The sequence below is a fragment of the Equus przewalskii genome, chromosome 12 (assembly GCF_037783145.1).
Source record: "Equus przewalskii isolate Varuska chromosome 12, EquPr2, whole genome shotgun sequence".
Taxonomy (NCBI): Eukaryota; Metazoa; Chordata; class Mammalia; order Perissodactyla; family Equidae; genus Equus; species Equus przewalskii.
The window spans coordinates 6,250,361-6,271,699 of record NC_091842.1 but is presented as its reverse complement, the minus strand read 5'-3'; the positions used below and the strand labels follow the sequence as shown (position 1 = coordinate 6,271,699).

Here is a 21,339-nt window from a genome sequence, read left to right as displayed (position 1 = left end):
CGATATGTAACTGTGTTTGGGCCTAATCATTTATTGTGTGTTCTCACAATTTTGGGGGATAAATTATTTGCGTTTGTGCTTATCTTTTTTTTTTTTTATTAATGTTATGATAGATTACAACCTTGTGAGATTTCAGTTGTACATTTTTGTTAGTCATGTTGTGGGTACACCTCTTCCCCCTTTGTGCCCTCCCCCCACCCCCCCTTTTCCCTGGTAACCACCGATCAGATCTCCTTATCAATATACTAACTTCCACCTATGAGTGGAGTCATATAGAGTTCGTCTTTCTCTGACTGGCTTATTTCGCTTAACATAATGCCCTCGAGGTCCATCCACATTGCTGCGAATGGGCCAATTTTGTCTTTTTTTATGGCTGAGTAGTATTCCATTGTGTATATATACCACATCTTCTTCATCCAATCATCAGTTTCTGGGCATGTAGGTTGGTTCCACGTCTTGGCTATTGTAAATAATGCTGCGATGAACATAGGGGTGCAACGGACTCTTGAGATTTCTGATTTCAGGTTCTTAGGATAGATACCCAGTAATGGGATGGCTGGCTCATAGGGTATTTCTATTTTTAACTTTTTGAGAAATCTCCATACTGTTTTCCATAGTGGCTGTACCAGTTTGCATTCCCACCAACAGTGTATGAGGGTTCCTTTTTCTCCACAACCTCTCCAACATTTGTCGCTCTTGGTTTTGGATGTTTTTGCCAATCTAACGGGTGTAAGGTGATATCTTAGTGTAGTTTTGATTTGCATTTCCCTGATGATTAGCGATGATGAACATCTTTTCATGTGTCTATTGGCCATATTCATATCTTCTTTTGAGAAATGTCTGTTCATGTCCTCTGCCCATTTTTTGATCGGGTTGTTTGTTTTTTTGTTGTTAAGCAGTGTGAGTTCTTTGTATATTATGGAGATTAACCCTTTGTCGGATAAGTGGCTTGTAAATATTTTTTCCCAATTAGTGAGCTGTTTTTTGTTTCAATCCTGTTTTCCCTTGCCTTGAAGAAGCTCTTTAGTCTGATGAAGTCCCATTTGTTTATTCTTTCTATTGTTTCCCTCAACTGAGGAGATATAGTGTCCGAAAAGATTCTTTTGAAACTGATGTCAAAGAGTGTACTGCCTATATTCTCTTCCAAAACACTTATTGTCTCAGGCCTAATCTTTAGGTCTTTGATCCATTTTGAGTTTATCTTGGTGTGTGGTGAAAAAGAATGGTCAATTTTCAATCTTTTGCATGTGGCTGTCCAGTTTTCCCAGCAGCATTTGTTGAAGAGACTTTCTTTTCTCCATTGTAGGCCCTCTGCTCCTTTGTCGAAGATTAGCTGTCCATGTGTGCTTATCTTTTTGTATTCTTTCTCAATTCTCTGTCTTTTCTACTTGAAAGAGTAAGAAATTCCAGAATAAAATTTGGGGGTGCTATATTAATGAGCTTTATTCACTTCAAAGGAATTTTGAGTAGAAAAAATAAAAGGCTATTTATATAACTGTCACCGGTATTTGCATAGGGTCCCCCATACCTGGGCTTACAACTGACTGTGGCATTTGAATCATACAGACTCTATTTAGAATGCTGTTTTTGATTTGGGGCTTTTTAAAATGAAATGATTCAAACATATTCATCACTATGTACCTCACCCAGATTTTAAAACTCTTACAGTTAATACTTTTAAGTTTTAAACAAGTTTTTTATATTATAAACATGATAAATGTTTACGGTAAAAAAATAAGAATTCAACAGGACAGAAATGATGAAGGGCAGAAGTTGTTCTTGATCAAGCCCTGCCCTCCCTGGGCTGTGAAATGGTTTCTCCTTATTTACAACATAGTACATGTTATGGTTGGAAATTTTAAAACTAGAAAGAAGCAAAAGGAAAAATGAAAATGCCCCAGAATGCTAATTCTCATTCACTACTGTCAACATGTTGGCGTACCTCCTTCCCATCTTTTTCTGTGCTACACGTATATATTTTTTCTGTTTTGTGTATGTGTGTATGTACACACACACTTTCTGAATAAAAGTAGGGTCACACTGCTTTTGATCGCACTTTTGTCAGTTACATCATAAACATCATCACCTGAGATTTTGATCTTTGCGAAGTAGCCAAGAAAACCTTAGCTGGGGTGCGCGTAAACCAACGAGTAACCTGCCAAGAATACTGTACTTCTAAGATGACGCTAATTCTGGTCAGCCCCAGTTCTTTCTCAGCTTCAGAGCTATTGGCGTTTGGGCCAGAAAAGCCATTTCTGATACTCCCAGAAGCAAGCTTTTACTTCGTTAGATTATTTGCCCCCTTTGTACAAATCATGTTCTCTCAGAGCCAGGAATCCTCACAGTTGCTCGCTTCACTCTGTACTGTTTTGGCCTCCGAGGGTATGACAAATCAATCCTTTTGTTAAGATCTAAAACTAGAAGTTTTAGCCCATATAAATGCTTTTTTGTTGTCCTTGGCCCTAGGGAGTGGCTTTATTTATTGTGCCATGAAATGTTGAATCCGTATTATGGACTCTTCCAATATTCTACGGACAATATTTACATGTTGCAAATCAACCCAGATTCTTCAATCAACCCTGTAAGTATTGATGCATAAAGAGGTAGGGAATTCAGTGGGAGACTTTTTTAAACGGATTTTCAGCTTCGATCTCACTTCGTGGTCTATTCATTAGAGACTTACTCAAAGACGATGGTAAAACTTTGAAAGGTAGAGTAAGAACTGGATTAAGATGGATGACTTCAATTCTGTACTTTTAGTGATGGGGTATGTTGTTTTCAAGGAGAACAAGAGTGAAATTGAGCTGCTCATAGACTCAAAGCACTTTACTCCCCTTTGGGGACACTCTGGTGTGACGACCGTATTTGTTGACTGTCATTCTGAGAAGTGGGTTACAAAGTCCATCCTCCTTCCAACTGAAATATTTCTGTAACTGGCCTTCTTGGCCACCAGTGCTGACACTCTTAGCTGCTCGTTAGATGAGGCCGTAAGCACAGAGTGTTTGAGCGACAGGTAGCGGACGAGTGGAGGAGTCTCCCCATGGGGCTGTGTCGTAGGCCAGCCGTGCACCTGGTCCCTGAGGCGGAGTCGGGAGGAGCTGGACTCTGCAGGCATTCAAATGGGACAGAACCTTTTTCCAACCTGGAAACAAAGCTCTGACTCATTCTCTGATAGAATTGCAACCTGCCAGTAGAAGTGTGGGCTCCCTAGTTACAAACCACAGCAGCTCTGGGTTTAGAGTGGTTCTTTTACTCAGGTTGTTCATACTTATTTTCCTCTGTGTTCTTTTTCTCTCCTTCTTTGGATTTCTTCTCTTCTTTCTTGTGGGAGTGAGGGCTGGTTGGAGAGGAGCAGGGGTGCTTGCCCTTTGTGTGTAGTGCGCTGCGAAGGCGGAGCGGGTGGCTCCCTGGCCCGTCTACCTGAGTGGAGCCTGAAGCCCTGCGCTCAGAAGGGCCCACACTTGCTTGCCTTCTCTGCTGTCACCATGAGAAAATTAACTTTTGAATAAGGGGCGCTGCGTTTTCATGTTGCGCTGGGTCCCGCAAATTATCTAGCAGTTCTGAGAAGTGTTCGGACTGAGAGCATGTAAAGTGTCGTTCAGATGATCTGTCCCAAAGACGTGCTCTCAGCTTCGACCACCCTAGCAGCCTTCTCTTGCTGGGTCATGAGCACACCCTGTGAGTGACTGATTCAGGGTTTGGTTGCCCATCAGACTGTTCCCCAAGAAGCTTGGAAAAAGCACAGGATAGCCGTCTTGGCTGGTCATGTTTCTAATGAATTCCTGTTCTCTGGTGCCCCCTACAGGACCACTTGTCTTACTTCCATTTTGTGGGTCGGATCATGGGTCTCGCTGTGTTCCACGGACACTACATAAACGGGGGCTTCACGGTCCCCTTCTATAAGCAGCTCCTGGGGAAGCCCATCCAGCTCTCGGACTTGGAATCGGTGGACCCAGAGCTCCATAAGAGCTTAGTGTGGATTCTGTAAGTATTGACTCACCTCAGTTCATTGGAAATTCATGCATCGTCACTCGTCTTAGTGTACGCCGGATGCACTTGTTTTGTGTGTGTGCACACACGTATATATTTAGGGGATGGGTGTGAAATTAGGGAAGAGAAATAAACTATTGTTTTACAACCAGAAACACAGAAGTAGATTTCACAAAAATACTTAATTGGCTTGTTTTCCTCATCGTGTTCGGCCGCTGTCTCTTCACGGACTAGTCGTTTTGCTCCTTCCCTGAGTTATTACGGTGTGATGGTGGATGTTAATCCCCAGGCCTGGCGGTGGGTGGTTGGTTTCTGACACTCGAGGGTGTCTCCAGCCAGTCTCTAGAGGGGCCCAGAAAGTACCAAAACGAAGTTAGTGTTCAGTCACTTTTGTTTTAGAATTATCCTAAAACTCTCTTAAAAGCAACAGGCACAGTAACATGGCAACCGCAGGTGTCACGGGTCCTTGGGAATGAGCCGATTCCATGGGAGCGACAGGCAGATCCAGGAGCTGGTGCAGGGAGGACAAGCTGATGAACTGACCACGAGCCAGGCCTCCGATTGTATGCCGTGTCTGGTCGGCCTCATACCCACGTCCCAACTCGAAATGGTGGTCGGTGGGGCTTAGGGCCTTCAACCTGTAGACAATCTTCCATTCCATCTGTGTTTCAAGAAATGTGGCCGATTAAGGAGCCAGTCGTAACTTTCAAGTGCTGCTCTGTTTGAATGGATACACTTGGAAGGGCTGCCGTAAAGGGGGAACAATATTTCCATCGTGCGGCTGTCTGCACGCCGATTCTCTTAGACTCACTTCCTCTTGATGGTTCCCCCCTTTCTGCTCCGAGACTCGGTTTACCAAGCAATCACGTTGCTGTGTCTCATCAAATCACAGAATGGTGCAGCTACCGTCACCCTCCTTCTGTGAGTGAGAAAGCCGAGAGTCGAGGACACATCTGGAGCTGTGCTCTCCCAGCTCTTGCCAGAACCAGCCCCGTCCAGCCCCGACATGAGCTCTGGGTCTTCCTCTTGCAGCCCTGGGTCTGGCAGTCACTGAATCCTGTCTCTCTCTCTACTGGATTGTTCCATTTAATGTTTCGTTCACTGCCCTTGTGGTGAGAAAGGTCTGACATCCATCCGTCTTCTGTCCTGACTTCCGCAGAGAGAACGACATCACCCCTGTGCTGGACCACACTTTCTGTGTGGAACACAATGCTTTCGGGAGGATTCTTCAGCATGAACTGAAACCCAACGGCAGAAATGTTCCCGTCACAGAGGATAACAAGAAGGAATATGTACGGTAAGGTTCCGGGAGACTTGCTGGTCGCCAGTGGGGACACGAGGTGCTTGGCCCCGTCCTGGGCAAGGCGAGGTCCCTGTTTAGATTGCGGAGGCTCCTCTGCTGTGAGAGGCTTGCCTGTCCCTGCCAGCACTGTGACACAATCACATCAACGGAAGAGACCCCCAGAAACCATCGGGCTCAACGGTGGGAGCTCTGTGTGGAGGACCCTGATATGACAGGGGCTGACCTGTTGAGGGGGGTGGGAAAGGACTTTAAGTGACTGCCCACTTCTGGCTGTGAAGGTGGCAAGCACAGGAGAGAGGAGGAGGCCTGGAACCTTCCTTGAGATCAGTCTCAAGGAAGTCTATTCCAGTATAATCTGTTTTTCCACCTCATTAGGGCAACAAATGACTAGTCACTTAACATTGGAAATTTAGAAACACGTGGGCATGCCTGTGCTTAGGCTGTCACACTGCTGTGTAGTTCTCACATTGTCCTGCATTTTATTTTCAAATATACTTTTTTCTTCTTCTTCTTCTCCCCAAAGCCCCCCAGCACATAGTTGTATATTCTAGTTGTGGGTCCTTCTGGCTGTGCTGTGTGGGACGCCGCCTCAGCGTGGCCTGATGAGCGGAGCTAGGTCCACGCTCAAGATCTAAACCTGCGAAACCCTGGGCCGCTGAAGCGGAGCGTGCGAACTTAACCACTCGGCCACAGACTGGCCCCTCAAATATACTTTTAAATTGTGTCGGTTGTTGGGACAGGTCAGGTTAAATCCTACGGCTATTTTTAGCAAAGAATCATGTCTAAGGGGATGTGCTGGTTTATTTTTGACTTGCTACTTAGGCTACGTGCTACCAACTGGTGGGGTTTTCCTCCAGGGAGGCCAGGCGGGGAGGGTGCGAGGCTCAGCAGATGCCAGAAGCTACTGATGGAGAAAAGCTTTGTTTCACGCGCCTTTTGGTGTCGCTTCCAACTTGTGAATTTGTCTTTCAGGTTGTATGTAAACTGGAGGTTTATGAGAGGAATTGAAGCCCAGTTCTTAGCTCTTCAGAAAGGGTTTAATGAGCTCATTCCCCAACACTTACTGAAGCCTTTTGACCAGAAGGAACTGGAGGTACGTGCCCCCCATGCCAAGCCACGTCAGCATCCACGGGCTCCAATGTGATGGGTGTTTTCTCAATTCACAACCCGGCTGCAGAGTGAGGCGAGCCTAGGAGTTTGTTGGGCCCCTCGAGGAGCAGAGTCCGGGCTAGAGGGAGAAGGCAGTGAGGATGTTTGAGCCTGTTTATGACATGCCGGGTGTCCACTTGGCAGCAGCGAATGTGGATTGTTCTCAAGACATTGTTCAAGGTGTTTGTGGCTTACCCTGTTTTCCAGGATCTCCAGCAGTGGAGAGTTCTAGCCCCTCCTGTGTCTTCACCTCAGATCAAGGAAATTCTCTCATTTATGACCAGATTTTCCCACAGTGTCAGCTTTTTGTTTTCATTCTGGCTAATATTAGGCTCAGAACAAAGTGTCACTGTCTTCTCTAATCAGACTTCATGTACTTGAACACAGTGATTCATTCATCTCTTATCCGTCTCTATTTGGTGCCAAATAGCTCAGGCCATTAAAACTGTTCCCAGCCTCTGCCGCCAGTGAGCCGCCAAGAGCTTGTGAGCCGAGCAGAGCGTCCCTCTTGGAGCAGAGGCTCCGGAGGGAACTTTGTAAGCAAGTTGCAGAGATACGTACGTGACTCTTGCTGCATTCCCTTCTCGTCAGACTTTAAACCCCACGTGTCTTTGTCCCCAAGAGATCACGGGGCTGCGGCCCCATTTTCCAGTCAGCTCCGAGCACTGTACGTTGGTTCTTTCCTCCCCAGTGCAGTGCGAACACACAGACCCACACTTGGGTGTAAGACTTGGGTGTCACATCGCTGTGCACCGTGGGCCCGGGGGTGGGACCAGCCCGAGGGGCAGACAGACAGAGCGTGTGTCTCAGGCGTCCTGTGTCCTCCTCTTCTCGTCTAAATACGTGTCTAGTTTATTCAGACAGAGCTGCGGCTTTGCTTTGGGAACTGAGTTAACTCCCTTCACACACTGGGAACCTGGGAGGCTTGTCGTGACGTTGGTGTAGACACCGGTAGAAATAACATGCCTTGCACCACCTCCCCAGCTGATCATCGGCGGCCTGGATAAAATCGATTTGAACGACTGGAAGTCCAACACTCGGCTCAAGCACTGTGTGGCCGACAGCAACATCGTGCGCTGGTTCTGGCAGGCGGTGGAGACCTTCGATGAGGAGAGGAGGGCCCGGCTCCTGCAGTTTGTCACCGGGTCCACTCGAGTCCCTCTCCAAGGCTTCAAGGCTTTGCAAGGTGACTGACGTGGAGGCGGGGCTGGTGGCACTGCACGCCGCAGGGGGCCTGGTCTCTACCATGCCGGGGCCGGAAGAACTGGAATGTGCTGGGGGGTTCTTCTGAGATGTCGTCGGCTAGAAAACGATGTGGGGGATGTGCTGTCCTAACAATTGCTGAGCCCTGCGGAGGCGCCCCCTGGCGGACGGGCTGCGCTCACTCCTGGTGGCCATGGGGACCCTCTTCCCTCCATGAAAGATGATGCTGCCCTCTCTGCCGGCTCCCGGGGCTCAAGGCTCTGCTGTCCTTTACCCAAGTTAAAAGAAAATCTCTCTAAATACGTGGGCGAGAATATCAGCCAAAGCCAACTTCCCCTCCGCCCCACCTTTCCCAGGGACTCTGCGGGCCACGGGCATCCACCGGTGGGACGTCCTCGGGTTGGCCCAAGTCCTTGCAGCAGCAGTGGCGGCTGCTGGCTGGCCTGGTGGCCAGTCGGGGCTGAGTTTGGAAAGACCTGAGCCAGGAAGGGCCCACTGAGCCCGATGCCTCCGCCTCCCCTACAGAGTTGGTTGACAGGGAGGGGAGAAACAGCAACAAGGCTTTGGGAACAAAAACCAGAGTTTTTAAAGTGTCCCATGGATTCACTTCTGAATCTTCTGATAGCAGCTCTTTAACTGCAGACCTGGGACCCGGGAGAGAGGGGCCTGGCCTAAGTATCAGGAGACTGAGTCTGCCGCTACCATGTGGGTCATTAGCTCCAGGGGTCTTCTCTGGCCCTCAGTCTCCTCATCTATACAAGTGGACTGCCTGATAACTGCTCCACAGTCCAGTTAGGTACCCATCCTTTCTCTCGTCCCTTCCAGCCCTGACTGGTCCCTGGCTCACTCAAGTCTGGAGCTGGGGGGTGGAGAGGGGGAGGTAGAAATCTGTAGACGCTGAAGTTTCTGTACCTCATGAGGGGATCGGAGGGGCTCCTGGTCAGCCATGGCCAATTAGGGAGGTCCTCGCCGGCTTCCCCCTGGCCCTGTGATTTGTAAAATTGCAGATTTGTGTCTCTTGATCACCCTGAGAACTGGAAGGAGGAAGGTAAAGAATATTAATATGTTAAAATTTAGTAAATTGAACTTTGCATATCAATGGTGATAGCAGATGTATTTCATGTCTAGAAAGTTCCCTGTAGACTTTTCCTCATTTTAAGGGCCTCTTTCAGTGAGAGAAGTGACTTCCGTTCCCTTGGGCTCTGGTCCTAGGCTGTCATCTTTCCCATCATGCCTCTGCCTGAGGAGGTTTCGTGCCTCTGTCCCGCCTTTTCTCATAACACTCCTGGCCTCTGCCAACAGTGGGCCTGCTTGCTAAACATTTCTGCTCAAAAAACCATCCCTGGTGATGTCAGGATTGGCCCCTCACACCCCCCTCCCCCCCCCGGGGCTGAGTGGGCTCACGGTCAGGGCGGCAGGCAAGTTCCCCGCCCTTTGTTCCGCCCTTGTGATGTTCGGCACTGTCTGGCCTCAGTCACTTGGTGGCCGCCGTAGGCCTGTCCTGAGCTGGGCAGGGCTCATGCTGCCCCGGGAACTCGCGACCTTCTGGCAGGATAGCCTGAGGCCTCGGGGCTGAGGGGGTGGCGGGCAGTGGGCCCGGCCTCTGCGTCTGAAGTGCATTAACTAGAATGTTGTCCTGTAAGGTTCTACAGGCGCGGCAGGGCCCCGGCTCTTCACCATCCACCTCATCGACGCCAACACCGACAACCTCCCGAAGGCCCACACCTGGTAAGGACGCCGGCCCCGGGCCTGTCCCCGTGCGCGGTCAGCACGGGACTTCCTGAGCTCCTTTCCCATCTGGCGCCCTCTGCCTTTCATTTATGCAGAGTCATGGGTAGCCCCACAGTGGCAGCAGTGTCAAGGGGACAAGCTCTGGGAGTGTGTCACACATGAGGGTTGTCAGAAGGCCCGCTGGTGAAACCAGTTTTGTCCTTTTGTCGTTCATGTTGGCTCCTACTCCAGTGGCTCCAGTGTTCACTTCACTGGGTCTTGCCACGTGTGTGTGTGTGTGTGTGTGTGTGTGTGCGCGTGCATGTGTGTACGACAGTAGGGAAAATCGTAGTTTTTAACTTAGGGTTATTAGTCTTCCTGGGGCCCCATTTTCCTTCTGGAAACTTTGCTTGTGACAGACGTACCTTGTGTATTGAAAAATGTTTCCTCCCTAAATTTTAACTTAACTATTATCTGTAGTGGACTACTTCCTTTGTGGTTTAAAAGTCAAATCACTTACATACCCTTTGTCTCGGAACCACTTATTGAAAGGAACAGCCACGTCTAGTCCAGGAGACCCAGTTCCCAATGTCGAGATGCATCGTGATGTAATGGAAGGTTCCTGAGTGGAACCCGAGGATGTGGGTTCAAACGTGGGCTGTGACACCTTCTCCTCTGTGACCTTGGGCAACTTACTTGATATGCTAACTAGGTTTTCCACACCTGTGAAGTCAGCTACTAAAGCTGTTGCTGAGACTGTGGCCAGGGGGCCGAGCCCCGCCCCCAGCATGGCCGCTATGGGAACAGCACCGTGTTGACGCTTGGTGGCTCTGTCCTCCTGAGGCTGTGTCCTTTCATAGTTCAGTGCTTGGAGTGAAATGGAGATGAGAAATATCCTCTGAGGCCAAAGCTCCCCAAAAAGACAGCGTGCCATTTACTTCAACTCTTTCTTGGCAAAAACCATCCTTAATTGCTTGCCCCCTATAATTCAACAGGTCACTCTGGGTCACAGTTTTGTTATTTTTATTTTTGAGAGAATAGCTTCTTAAAAGGTTTCTTTTTCTTTGTGCAAACGTTGGAAATGAATTTCCCCATGGAAATATTGAGTCAGAAATTTAATATTTATTTCATCTACCAGGGGTTTGACATTTTATTAGTTTTGAAATGGAATTTTCCAGACTGCCCCATTTTGGTCTCAGATCCGGTCACAGAGGCTGAGATAGCATGCCGTAAATTGTTAGTGGTGATTTGACTGCCGGCCAGGCTGGATTATGGTGGTCCGCAAAGAGGGCGTTCCTGGTACAGAGAAATAATTTCTCCCAAAGACAAAAAACAAGTTGAGAGGTTTGTCCTAATATAACCAGTAAATGGTAATTTGGTTTTATTTTGGTTTTAAAGATCTTAAGATTTATTTTGTTGTGTGTTGACTGAAAAATCTTTGCATTAGAAGCAGCAAAGCCCCAGGGGGACGAGGAAAACGCCCCTCCATCTTCCTTTGCCCCCAGAACGAGGCGACGAGGCGCTTCCCCCTCTCTTGGCCCCATCCCCCCTACACGCACATGCACACATGTGCGTATGTGCACGTGCACACACACACACACACACACACACACACACACACTGGCTTGTTGCTGCTCCTGCCTGTCCCTTCCTCGAAGCAGGTCCTAGGGCCAGGCGGCCCCAGCAGTGACTGTCGCTCTCTTGTCCTGCTCCAGCTTTAACCGGATCGACATTCCGCCTTATGAGTCGTATGAGAAGCTCTATGAGAAGCTGCTGACGGCGGTGGAGGAGACCTGTGGCTTTGCCGTGGAGTGAGCGGCAACCAGAGGCCACGGATTCTAGCTCACGACACCAGACCCAAAGCACAGAGCTTTCTGTGCGCCTCCCGCGAGCTGGCTGAGGCGCCGAGTTCTAGATGACCTGAGGGAAGGGTTGTCTCCCTTCCTTTTCATTGGGGGAGCGAGGGGGGCGGGGGGACTTTGGTCGGTGGCTCCCACCCACATTTTCCTCCTTCACGACAGTACTCCCGCCCCCTTCCATCACCCATCCAATAAAATGCAGCCAGGTCTAGCACTGGCTTCGGTCACACAGGATATTCCGCTGCGGTTGTAACACAGGGCGGTGGCTCTGCCCTGTGTCTTCCTAGGAGCCTCAAGCCGCAGTCGTGGACCTGGGCCTGGCTGACTGAGGGTTCGTACAGGTAGCGATGCCAGCTATTCTGTCTCAAAGCCGTCCTGAGGCCCCCTTCAAGTCCAGTGGCTCAAATTCCAAATCGCACCTCCTCGCAGCCTGCTCTGGGGAGCAGATTAATTTCTAACTGAAAAATAACTGTATGATACATGCTTATTAGAGTTCTGCCACGGCAGGAAGCTCGAGTCACAAACGTACTTCCCTTTTGGAGAGGTAAAGGAATGGGGCAGCTGGTGCTGGAGGCCTGGGGTCTTTCTTTTCAGGGCATCCTGGCTGAAAAGTTCATTTTGCATAGAGAAAAATGATTTTTCCTTTTAAGAGTCCCTTTTGCCACATTATCTGTCCAGTTCGAAATATTTTTTTCAGTGACACCACCACATATCGGAACTGATAGAAGAACAGACGAAAACCAGCCGCAGATCCGCGCGGCCAGTCGCAGGCGGTGGCTCCACGTGTGCGTAGAACAGCGTCACCTGGGTCCCTTGGTCACTAACAGCGATGATGCGGAAATTGCTAAGAGCTGACTAACAAGACAAAATTCTCTTATTGCAGCTGCTGGCTTTGTGCAAACTAGGTTCAAGGGGAGAGGGGGACGGGTCACCTCGATGACCTGAATCTACCCCAGGTGGTTGCTTGACACGCAGTAGCACCGACAGCAGGGCAGTTCCATCCTGACCCATTCGGCCCATTTCCCCCCGTCAGATGGCGACACTAACAGTCGCTCCATAGTGCACTTGCCCAGATGTCTTCAGATGACGAGCAAGGCCAAAGCGAGCCTCCACCCTGAGTTTCTACCACCATTTTCCAATTTGCACAGAAGTTCAAACAGTATTTCAACCAAGTGGCTTGATTTCGGGTAGCTAAGCTTCAGTGAAAAACGGCAGCAGAAGCAACTTTTCCCGTCTGGTTTTTAGTTGTTGTTTTTGTTTCGGGGGCAACGCAGGGCAATTCCTTAACATGACATTTCCCTGTTGAAATTTCGTTGTGGAAGTTTCCGCGTTCAGCGTTGGGATCCAGCTGTGGGTCTGAGGTGGGTCCGGGTGGCGCTTTCGGCCGACCGTTTGACCTGTTCTTTTTGTCACCAGTACCTCCAGACTGGGGGGGTCGGAGGCATCCTTGCCCTTGTGCATCTTGCTGGGGTTCTTTGGCTTGGCCCGAAAGTAGTCTGCAGTTTGGCATGGGGAGCAGCTCGGACCTCCTAGGACATGTGTCCTCCCCACGAATGAGAGCTTTGCCCGGTTTGGTGGCCGAGGACTGCCGGCTGTGGGCTCTCAGGGCTGTGAGAGAGCCACGCTTCTGGGCACTCACTGAGGTTCCAGGATGGAAGGACGTCAAGTGCAATTGGCTGCAGAGGAAAATTGAGTCCATTCAAAAAGTCCAGGCCAAACTGTGGGCTTAGTCTTTCAAAAGTTCTGCCTTGCCCCGGTTGGGCTTCTCCTGTGTCTCGTTTACCATGATACCTTCTGAGGGCGTTCTAGAAGCTGGCTCCCCGGTGACTCCATCCGGGCCTCCCTCATAATCTTCCTCTGGAAGAGTGAGGAAACAAAAAATGAAAGACACCCCCTAGAGAGCTCTGCTTCCTACCATGGACCTAAACCGTGGGAGGAGGAGACGACACCCGTCAGAGAACTCAGGGGACCTCACGCTCGAAGTAGGAAGACCCACCCGATTTTCCTGTGGTGTTGGCCAAAATCTGCAGTAGTTCGGAAGGAAGCGAGGGTCTACGTTGCACTTGACTCCTCTAAAGCCACCTTCCTGCCCTGAGGAGGAGGGAGCGAGCCTTAGACTGCCCCTGCCAGCCCCATGCTGCTCTCGGGTCAGGTGTCCCCTCAGCAAGATCCAGAGGGTCGTGTCCTGGCTGCTCCTTGCGTGCTCAGGACATGAGTCACCCGTCCCTGAGGCCCGGGGCTCTGCTTCTCCACTTACACTTGCACGCGCCTCAGCTGTGTGAGTGTATCAAAGCCTGGAAGGGCAGAACTTTCCAGAGCCCCGGTTTACTCTTGCCAACAGGCCTGTCAGTGGCACTGTGCTTCTAGAACCTTAAATAGGGACAGTGGACGGGGCCTTGGAACCACCCCAAAGAACAGGATGGCAAGCAGTCGGTGGAGGCTCCCGATGATTCTTCTTGGGTCCGCGAGACCCGTCCACGCGTGCTCTCAGTTGTCGCCCTTCTTGGTAGTCCCAGACCACCCACGGTCCCCCTTGCCTCTCCGCCCAGACGCTTCAGGGGCCCGACGTCAGGCTTGCCCTCCCCAGCGGTCATCGGCCGACCCTCAGGGACGTAGCGAATCACCGCTCTGCCAGGGCTTCAGGTCGGGGGACAGAGGGGCTGCCTGGTGACAGCAAGTGCAGCTCCCTTGACTAATGAAGGGGGAGTCTGCCCGCCTGATGGGATCGTGGCCCCTCGGCTGGCACAGCCGGAGGGTCCCAAGTTCAGGGTAGGTGGTCCTCCCGTCTGAGCTGGCAGGAGTGGCCTTCTGCGGAGAAAATGCCCCGCCCCGCCCCCCGCAGCCAGGTGGGTGCCACACGGCAGCCTTCCCGAAACGCAGTATGAATTTTTAAAATTTGTTTATTTTTGTTTCTCAACCACTTTATAATGTATTTTTTAATTTATTTTGTAATGTCTTGTTTTCAAGTATTGCTGCTATCCCTGTTAGCCTTCCCACTGTTTTTATTGCTGATTTATTTTGTGAAAGTTGTACACTAATGTTCTGTTTTGTCAAAATCAAAAGTATTTAAAGAAATACTAGTTCTATTTAATGTGGTTATGGAACCAGCTGGAAACACAAAACAAACAGTGATTGCACAGCAGGCTGGACCCGGGAGGTCAGGTTCATTTTGTTACATATGCAATAAACTCACGACTTTACATTTTTGGTATCTGTGATTTCGGTGTGGAAATGAGATTGCAGTTTTTTTTACAGCCCCAGTAGAAAGGAAGTCAGTGGTCAGAAGTGCTGGCAAGGGCCTTCCGAGGGAAACAGACAAACTTAAGAATAGATTTGCGGAAGGAACGAATGGAAACATGGCCGTCAGTCTGAAGTGCCCTAGCCAGCAAAAACTGGGGGATTGAGAAAGTTTCGAGTCTGCTGACTTCTTCACACATTGGTCATATTTGTTGGTTTGGGTCTTTATTTTTCTTTTTTATATATTTTATCATGGTAAAATACACATATTAATTTAACCATTGGTAAGTGTACAGTTCAGTGGCACTGGAGACACTCACAGTGTTGTGCTACCATCACCACTATATGTACGCAGCCCTTTTCATCTTCCCAAACTGAAGTCCCGCCTAGTCACCAGTAATCCCCATAGCTCCTTCCCTCCCACCCCGGTCACCTCTGTTCCACTTTCTGTCTCTATGAATTTGTCCACTCCAGGTGCTTCACCAAAGAGTGATCATCAAACATTTGGCCGTCTGTGTCTGACTTATTTCAATTAGCGTAACATTTTCAAGGGCCATCCATGCTGGAGCATATATCACATTTCATTCCTTTACATGACTGAATAGTACTCCATTGTAGGAACACACTATATTTTGTTTTCCCATTCATTTGATGGACACTTGATGTGACAGTTAACTTTGTGTGTCAACTAGGCCATAGTACCCAGAAAAGACATCAAGGACCAGTATCTGCGTCTTCTTTCATTTCTTTGGGCAGTGTTCTGTAGTTTTCACTGTATAAGTCTTTTGCCTCCTTGTTTGAGATGATTCCTGAGTATTATATTCTTTTTAATGCTATTTTAAATGAATTGTTTTCTTAGTTTTCCTTTCGGATCGTTCATTGTTAGTGTATAGAAACACAACTGATTTTGGTGTGTTGGTTTTGTATCCTCCAACTTTGCTGATTTCATTTATTCTAATAGTGTGTGTGCAATCTTTGGGGTTTTTACATATAAGGCCATGTTATCTGCAAACATAATTTTATTTCTTCCTTTCCAATTCTGATGCCTTTTATTTCTTTTTCTTGCCTAATTGCTCTGGCTAGGACTTCCAGGACTATGTTGAATTTAAGTGGTGAGAGTGGGCAGCTTTGTCTTGTTCCTGATCTTACAGGAAAAGCTCTCCGTCCTTCACCATTGAGTATGATGGTGGCTTGTCATATACGTAGATGTGGGACCTATATACGGCTTCTATTATGTTGAGGTATATTCCTTCTATTCTTAGTTGATTGAGTGTTTTTTATCAGGAAAATCAGGTGTTGAATTTTGTCAAATGATTTTGCTGCATCAATTAAGATAATCATTTGATTTTTTTTTCCTTTGTTAATGTGGTATATTACCTTGATTGATTTTTGTATGTTGGGTGATCCTTGCATTCCAGGAATAAATCCTACTTTGTCATGATGTGTAATCTTTTTATTATGCTATTGGATTCAGTGTGCTAATATTTTTGCATCAATATTCGTGAGGGATATTGACCTACCGTTTTCTGTAATATCTTTATCTGACTTTGGTATCAGGGTGACGCTGGCCTCACAGACTGAGTGAGGAAGCATTCCCTCCTCTTCAAGATTGTGGAAGAGTTTGGAAGGATTGCTGTTAATTCTTTAAATGTTTGGTAGAATTCACTAGTGAAGCCATCTGATCCTGGGCTTGTGTTTGCTGGGAGGTTTTTGAGTCCTGATTCACTCTCCATACTAGTCGTAGGTTTATACAGATTTTCTGTTTCTTCATGAGTCAGTCTTGCTGGGTCATGTCTTTCTGGAAATTTGTCCATTTCATCTAGGTTATCCATCTTGTTGGCATTCGGTTATTCATAGAACTCTCTTATAATCCTTTTTATTTCTGTAAAATTTGCTGAAATGTCCCCTTTCTTTTCTAATTTTAGTTGTCATTGTCATTGTCTTTTTTGTTTTTTCCTTAGTCACCTAGCTGAAGGTTTGTCATCATGTTGATTTTTTTGAAGAACCAACTTGTGGCTTCATTGATTTTTTTTCTATTCTCTATCTTTTTTTTTTTATCTCTGCTATAATATTTATTCTTTTCTTCCTACTGCTAGCTTTGAGTTTAGTTTTTCTGTTTTTCCCCCTAGTTCCTTAAGGTGTAAAGTACATTGTTAATTAGAGACCTTTCTTCTTTTTCTTAATTTTTTTTGTGAGGAAGATTTGCTCTGAGCTAACATCTGTGCCAATGATCCTCTATTTTGTATGTGGGTTCCTGCCACAGCATGGCTGACAAGTGGAGTAGGTCCGCTCCTGGGATCTGAACCCACGAACCCGGGCCGCTGAAGCAGAGCCCGCAGAACTTTAACCACGCGGCCACGGGGCCGGCCCCATTTTCTTTTCTGATGTAAGCATTTACAGCTATAAACTTCCTTCTTAGCACTGCTTTCACAGTTTTGGTGTGCTGTATTTTCACTGTCATTTGTCTCAAGATATTTTCTGATTTCCCTTGTGGTGTGTTGCTTAATTTCCACATAGTTATGAATTTCCCTTCTGTTATTGATTTCTAGCTGCATTCCATGCTGGCAAGAGCAAATACTTTGTATGGTTTCAGTCTTTTTAAATTTTTTGAGACTTGTTTTATGGCCTCACATATGGTCTATTATGGAGAATGTTCCATGTGCACTTGAGGAGAATGTTCTGCTGTTGTTGGCAGGCGGGTTCTGTATATTCTGTTAGGTCCAGTTGGTCTGTAGTGTTTGCTCAAGTCCTGTTTCCTTACTGATCTTCTGGCTGGTTGTTCTAACCTATGGAGAGGCAGGTATTGACGTCTCCTACTGTTATTACAGAGCTGTCTGTTTTGCCCTTCAGTGTTTCAGTGTTTGCTGCAGTCTCTTTAGATTTATCTTTGTTGAAGTTCATTGAGTTTTTTAAATTTGTATGTCCATTTCTTTCCTCAAATTTGGGAAATTTTTGTCCTTTCTCTCCCCTTTCTCTCTCTTTCTCCTCCTGGGACTCCAATAATGCATATATTGTCTGCTTGCTGGTGTCCTAGAAGTCCCTCAGGCCCTCTTCACTTTTCTTCATTTTTTTCTTTTTGTTTCCCTGATTCGATGATTTCAAGTGACCTGTCTTCATGTTCACGGCTTCTTTTGCCTGTTTGGGTATGCTGCTGAGCCCCTTTATTGAGTTTTTCAATTCAGTTACTGTATTTTTCAGCTCCAGAATTTCTATTTGGTCCTTATATTATATAATGAATATATATATGAATATATATCTCACTCTTTTTGATATTCTCCTTTTGTTCATAGATCATTTTCTGGATTTCCTTTAGTTCTCTGTTCACGTTTTCCTTTAGCTCTTTGAGCATATTGAAGACAGTCACTTTAAAGTCTTTTCTAATAAGTCTGCTGCCTATATTTCTTCAGGGATGGTGTCTGAAGATATATTTGGTTCCTTTGAATGGCCCATGTTTTTCTTTTTCTTTGTATGCCATGAGATCCTTTGTTGAAAATTACTCCTTTGAAAAAACAGCTGTGTCTTTCCAGTCTTTGCAGAGTGGCAGGAGGACCACTAATTAGAACACATTCTAAGACTTGTGATCGACCCAGGGTGATGGCTTAGGACTCAAGTCCTTTCTGGGCATGTGTCCTGCCTGGGCCTATTTATGTACTTTTGCTTTTCCCCATATACATGACTGATTTTAAAAAGTCTTAATTTCCCAAAGAGTCTCGCCCCAGCTTCTTCTTGGGGCCTTAGATGTTCTGTTGTATTCTTCTGCCCATACTGTCTTGTCCCAGGCATCCACAGGTCTGCACTCCACCTGCAGCTGTTACACGTGGTGCCTGCCGCTGCCTTCCATGGCTTTTGCCAGCCCGAGATCTGAACTGCACTGTCTTTCCCTGTCTGAGCTCCACGTCAGGCGAGAAAGAAACTAGCCCCTTAGGCAGTCCACAGACAGGTCAGAACATTGCCAATGAGCTCTTCTGGCCAAGGGAGGAAACCAGGAAGTGGGCTGCTTCCTTCCAACCAGAGTTGTGCCAGGAAGGGTTGGGACAAAGGGAAGTTAAAATGCCACAAAATTTCCTACCGTTTTGAATGTTGCTTTTTTTGACTAGGCACTTACCTGGTTGCTGTACATCTTTGACTGGTTTCCAGAGGTCCTGTAGAGTTATTTTAGTCAGTCTCTAGCTGTTGTTTTTATTTTTTAAATGTTTTCACAGGGGTAATAAGGAGCTTCTTAGCCTGCCATCTTCAATCTCTGTCTCTTTTTTTTTTTCACTTGAGGAAGATTAGCCCTGAGCTAACATCTGCTGCCAATCCTCCTCTTTTTGCTAGGAAGACTGGCCCTGAGCTAACATCCGTGCCCATCTCCCTCTACTTTATACGTGGGACACCTGCCACAGCATGGCTTGCCAAGTGGTGCCATGTCCACACCCGGGATCCAAACTGGCAAACCCTGGGCTGCCAAAGTGGAACGTGCAATCTTAACCACTGCACCATGGGGCTGGCCCCCAATTTCTGTCTTTTGATTAAAGAGTTTAATATATTTACATTTAAAATAGTTACTTATAAGGAGGGACTTGTTTCTTCCATTTTATTATTCATTTTCCGTATGCCTTATAGCTTTTTACCCCTCATTTTCTCTATCCCTTCTTTTATGTTTATTTGACTTTTTATAGTGACATATTTGATTCTCATTTCCTTTTGTGTGTATTCTATAGATATTTGCGACTGCACCTGACTATAAGGTTATAACAATCTAATGTGAATCTCTGCCAACTTAACTTCAGTAACACACAAAAACTCTGCTCCTCTCCAGCTCCATCTCCCCCTTCTGTTATTGACATCCTAAATTATATCTCTATGCACTGTGTGCCCAATAATATAGATTAGTAGCTTTTTTATGCATTTGCCTTTTAAATCCTATAGAAAATTAAAAGTGGATTTACAAACCAAAATTACAATAATACCAGCTTTTAGAATTGCCCATGTATTTACCTTTTCTGGAGATCTCGATTTCTTCTTACAGCTTCGAGTTACTGTCTAGCATCCTTTCATTTCAAACTGAAGCAGTTTCCTTAGCATTTCTTACAAGGCAGGTCTATTGGCAACAAACTCCCTGAGCTTTTATTTATCTGGGAATGGCTTAATTTCTTCCTCATTTTGCGGAACAGTTTTGCTGGATGTGGAATTCTGACAGGTTTTTTTCTTTCGCCAATTTGAATAAGTCAACCTGCTGCTTTCTGGCCTTCAAGGTTTCTGATGAGAAGTCTGCTGATAATCTTCTTGAGGATCCCTTGTATGTGACAAGTCACTTCTTTTGCTGCTTTCAAGATTCTTTGTGTCTTGGAGTGTCCTTGAGTTTATTCTACCTGGAGTTTGTTGAGCTTCTTAGATTTATAGATTCATGTCTTTCATTAGATTTTGAGAAGTTTGCAATCATCACTTCTTCATTCTTTCTGCCCCCCTCTCTCCGTTCTCCTGGGACTCCCACAATGCATGTGTCTGCTTGATAGTTTCCCCACAGGTCCCTTTTGTTCTGTATACTTTTCTTCATTCTTTGTTCTCAGTAATTTTAACTGTCCTGTGAGTTCATTGATTCTTTCTGCTGCCCACTTAAATATACTTTTGAGCTCCCCGAGGGAATTTTTCATTTCCGTTACTGCACTTTTCAGCTCCACAACTCCTTCTTGGTTCCTCTTTATGATTTCCGTCCTATTGATACTCTTACTTTGTTCAGGTATTGTTTTCCCGTCCTTGTCTGTGTCTGCCTTCAGCCCTTTCAGCAGCTTTCAGACAGCTGTTTTAAACTTTTGTCTAGTACGTCTGCTGTCTGTGCTTCCTCAGTGGTGATTTCTGTTGACTTAATTTGTTTTTTTGAATGGACCATACTTTCTGGTTTCTTCTGTATACCTTGTGGCTTTTTGTTGAAAACTAGACATCTGGATCATATAATGTAAATTTGGCAATCATATTCTCCTCTGGGGAACCAGGGTTGGTTTGTCTTTTCCGACTTTTGAAGGTGCCTCTGATCAGCCTGAGGTGAAAGTTTAAGGTCTTCTCAGGTCTTTCCTGAGCCTGTGTCTCTCCCTGGGCATGAATGTGGCTTTCTAAATTCCTCAGTGTACACGGTTGCTTTTCTGTTTTTTTTTCACACAAACACGTTTATCAACTCACATTTTTCATTCATCAGGACTCCTGGCACAACTTAGTTTGGTCCTCTGCTGAGGGTCTCATAAGGCTGCAATCAAGGTGTCACCAGACTGCATTCTCCTCTTAAGGTTCAACCAGGGAGGAATTCTCTTTCACCTCCTTCTGGTTGTTGGCAGAATTCATTTTCTTGCACCTTTGTGACTGCGGGTCCTGGCTTACTAGTTTTTGGCTGGAGGCCATCCTGAGACCATAGAGATTGTTCATGCAGTTGCTTCTGAATGTCCTAATCCCTAAATGTTTGTTTGGCTCTCAAAAGGGGAAAAAAGTAACAAAACAACTGAGGCTGTTCCTTTAACTCCCCTGGAAGCCACTTGAGCCAGTGTGGGGTGCGACAGTGGATGCCTGTTTCTGTGTCTGCACCTTCTTCATCGGAAGCAGCAGTCAGATCAGAACACAGAACCCAACAGCTGGAAACCCCTTGTGGCCTACCTGGGCTCTGGCACGTGGTACCAGGAACACAGGCAGGGCCGCCTCCCACAGGGCTGGGGGTGCGGGAGGGGCAGCCGCTACCACACGAAAAGCTGAAATTGACTGGAATTGACCAACGCGAACCACAATTTACCAGCCAGGATTTCCCCTGGAAATTGCCAGCGTTCCAATAGCCTCCAGAATTCCAAAATAGTTACATCAGACAGATTCTGCCCTTCCAGCTTTTGTCTAAGAGAGGATCCCTAGTGCTTCCTACCCTGCCAT

The 21,339-nt window shown here is 46.9% G+C and overlaps 1 protein-coding gene across 6 annotated transcripts in view; it reads left to right on the top strand.

The window, feature by feature from the left end:
- SMURF1 (SMAD specific E3 ubiquitin protein ligase 1) overlaps positions 1 to 14,414 on the top strand; it is a 112,508-nt gene extending 98,094 nt beyond the window's left edge. For 4 of the 6 annotated variants that reach the window (XM_070567476.1, XM_070567473.1, XM_070567475.1 and 1 more), the window contains 7 exons: positions 2,467 to 2,581; positions 3,806 to 3,984; positions 5,150 to 5,287; positions 6,266 to 6,386; positions 7,427 to 7,628; positions 9,289 to 9,373; positions 11,071 to 14,414. In XM_070567476.1, coding sequence (XP_070423577.1) covers positions 2,467 to 2,581; positions 3,806 to 3,984; positions 5,150 to 5,287; positions 6,266 to 6,386; positions 7,427 to 7,628; positions 9,289 to 9,373; positions 11,071 to 11,170 — 940 coding nt within the window. In that variant the 3' untranslated portion in view covers positions 11,171 to 14,414. The remainder of the gene's footprint in view (positions 1 to 2,466; positions 2,582 to 3,805; positions 3,985 to 5,149; positions 5,288 to 6,265; positions 6,387 to 7,426; positions 7,629 to 9,288; positions 9,374 to 11,070) is intronic. The other 2 variants (XM_070567474.1, XM_070567471.1) reach the window with 1 other exon arrangement.
- Positions 14,415 to 21,339: the final 6,925 nt, after the last annotated feature.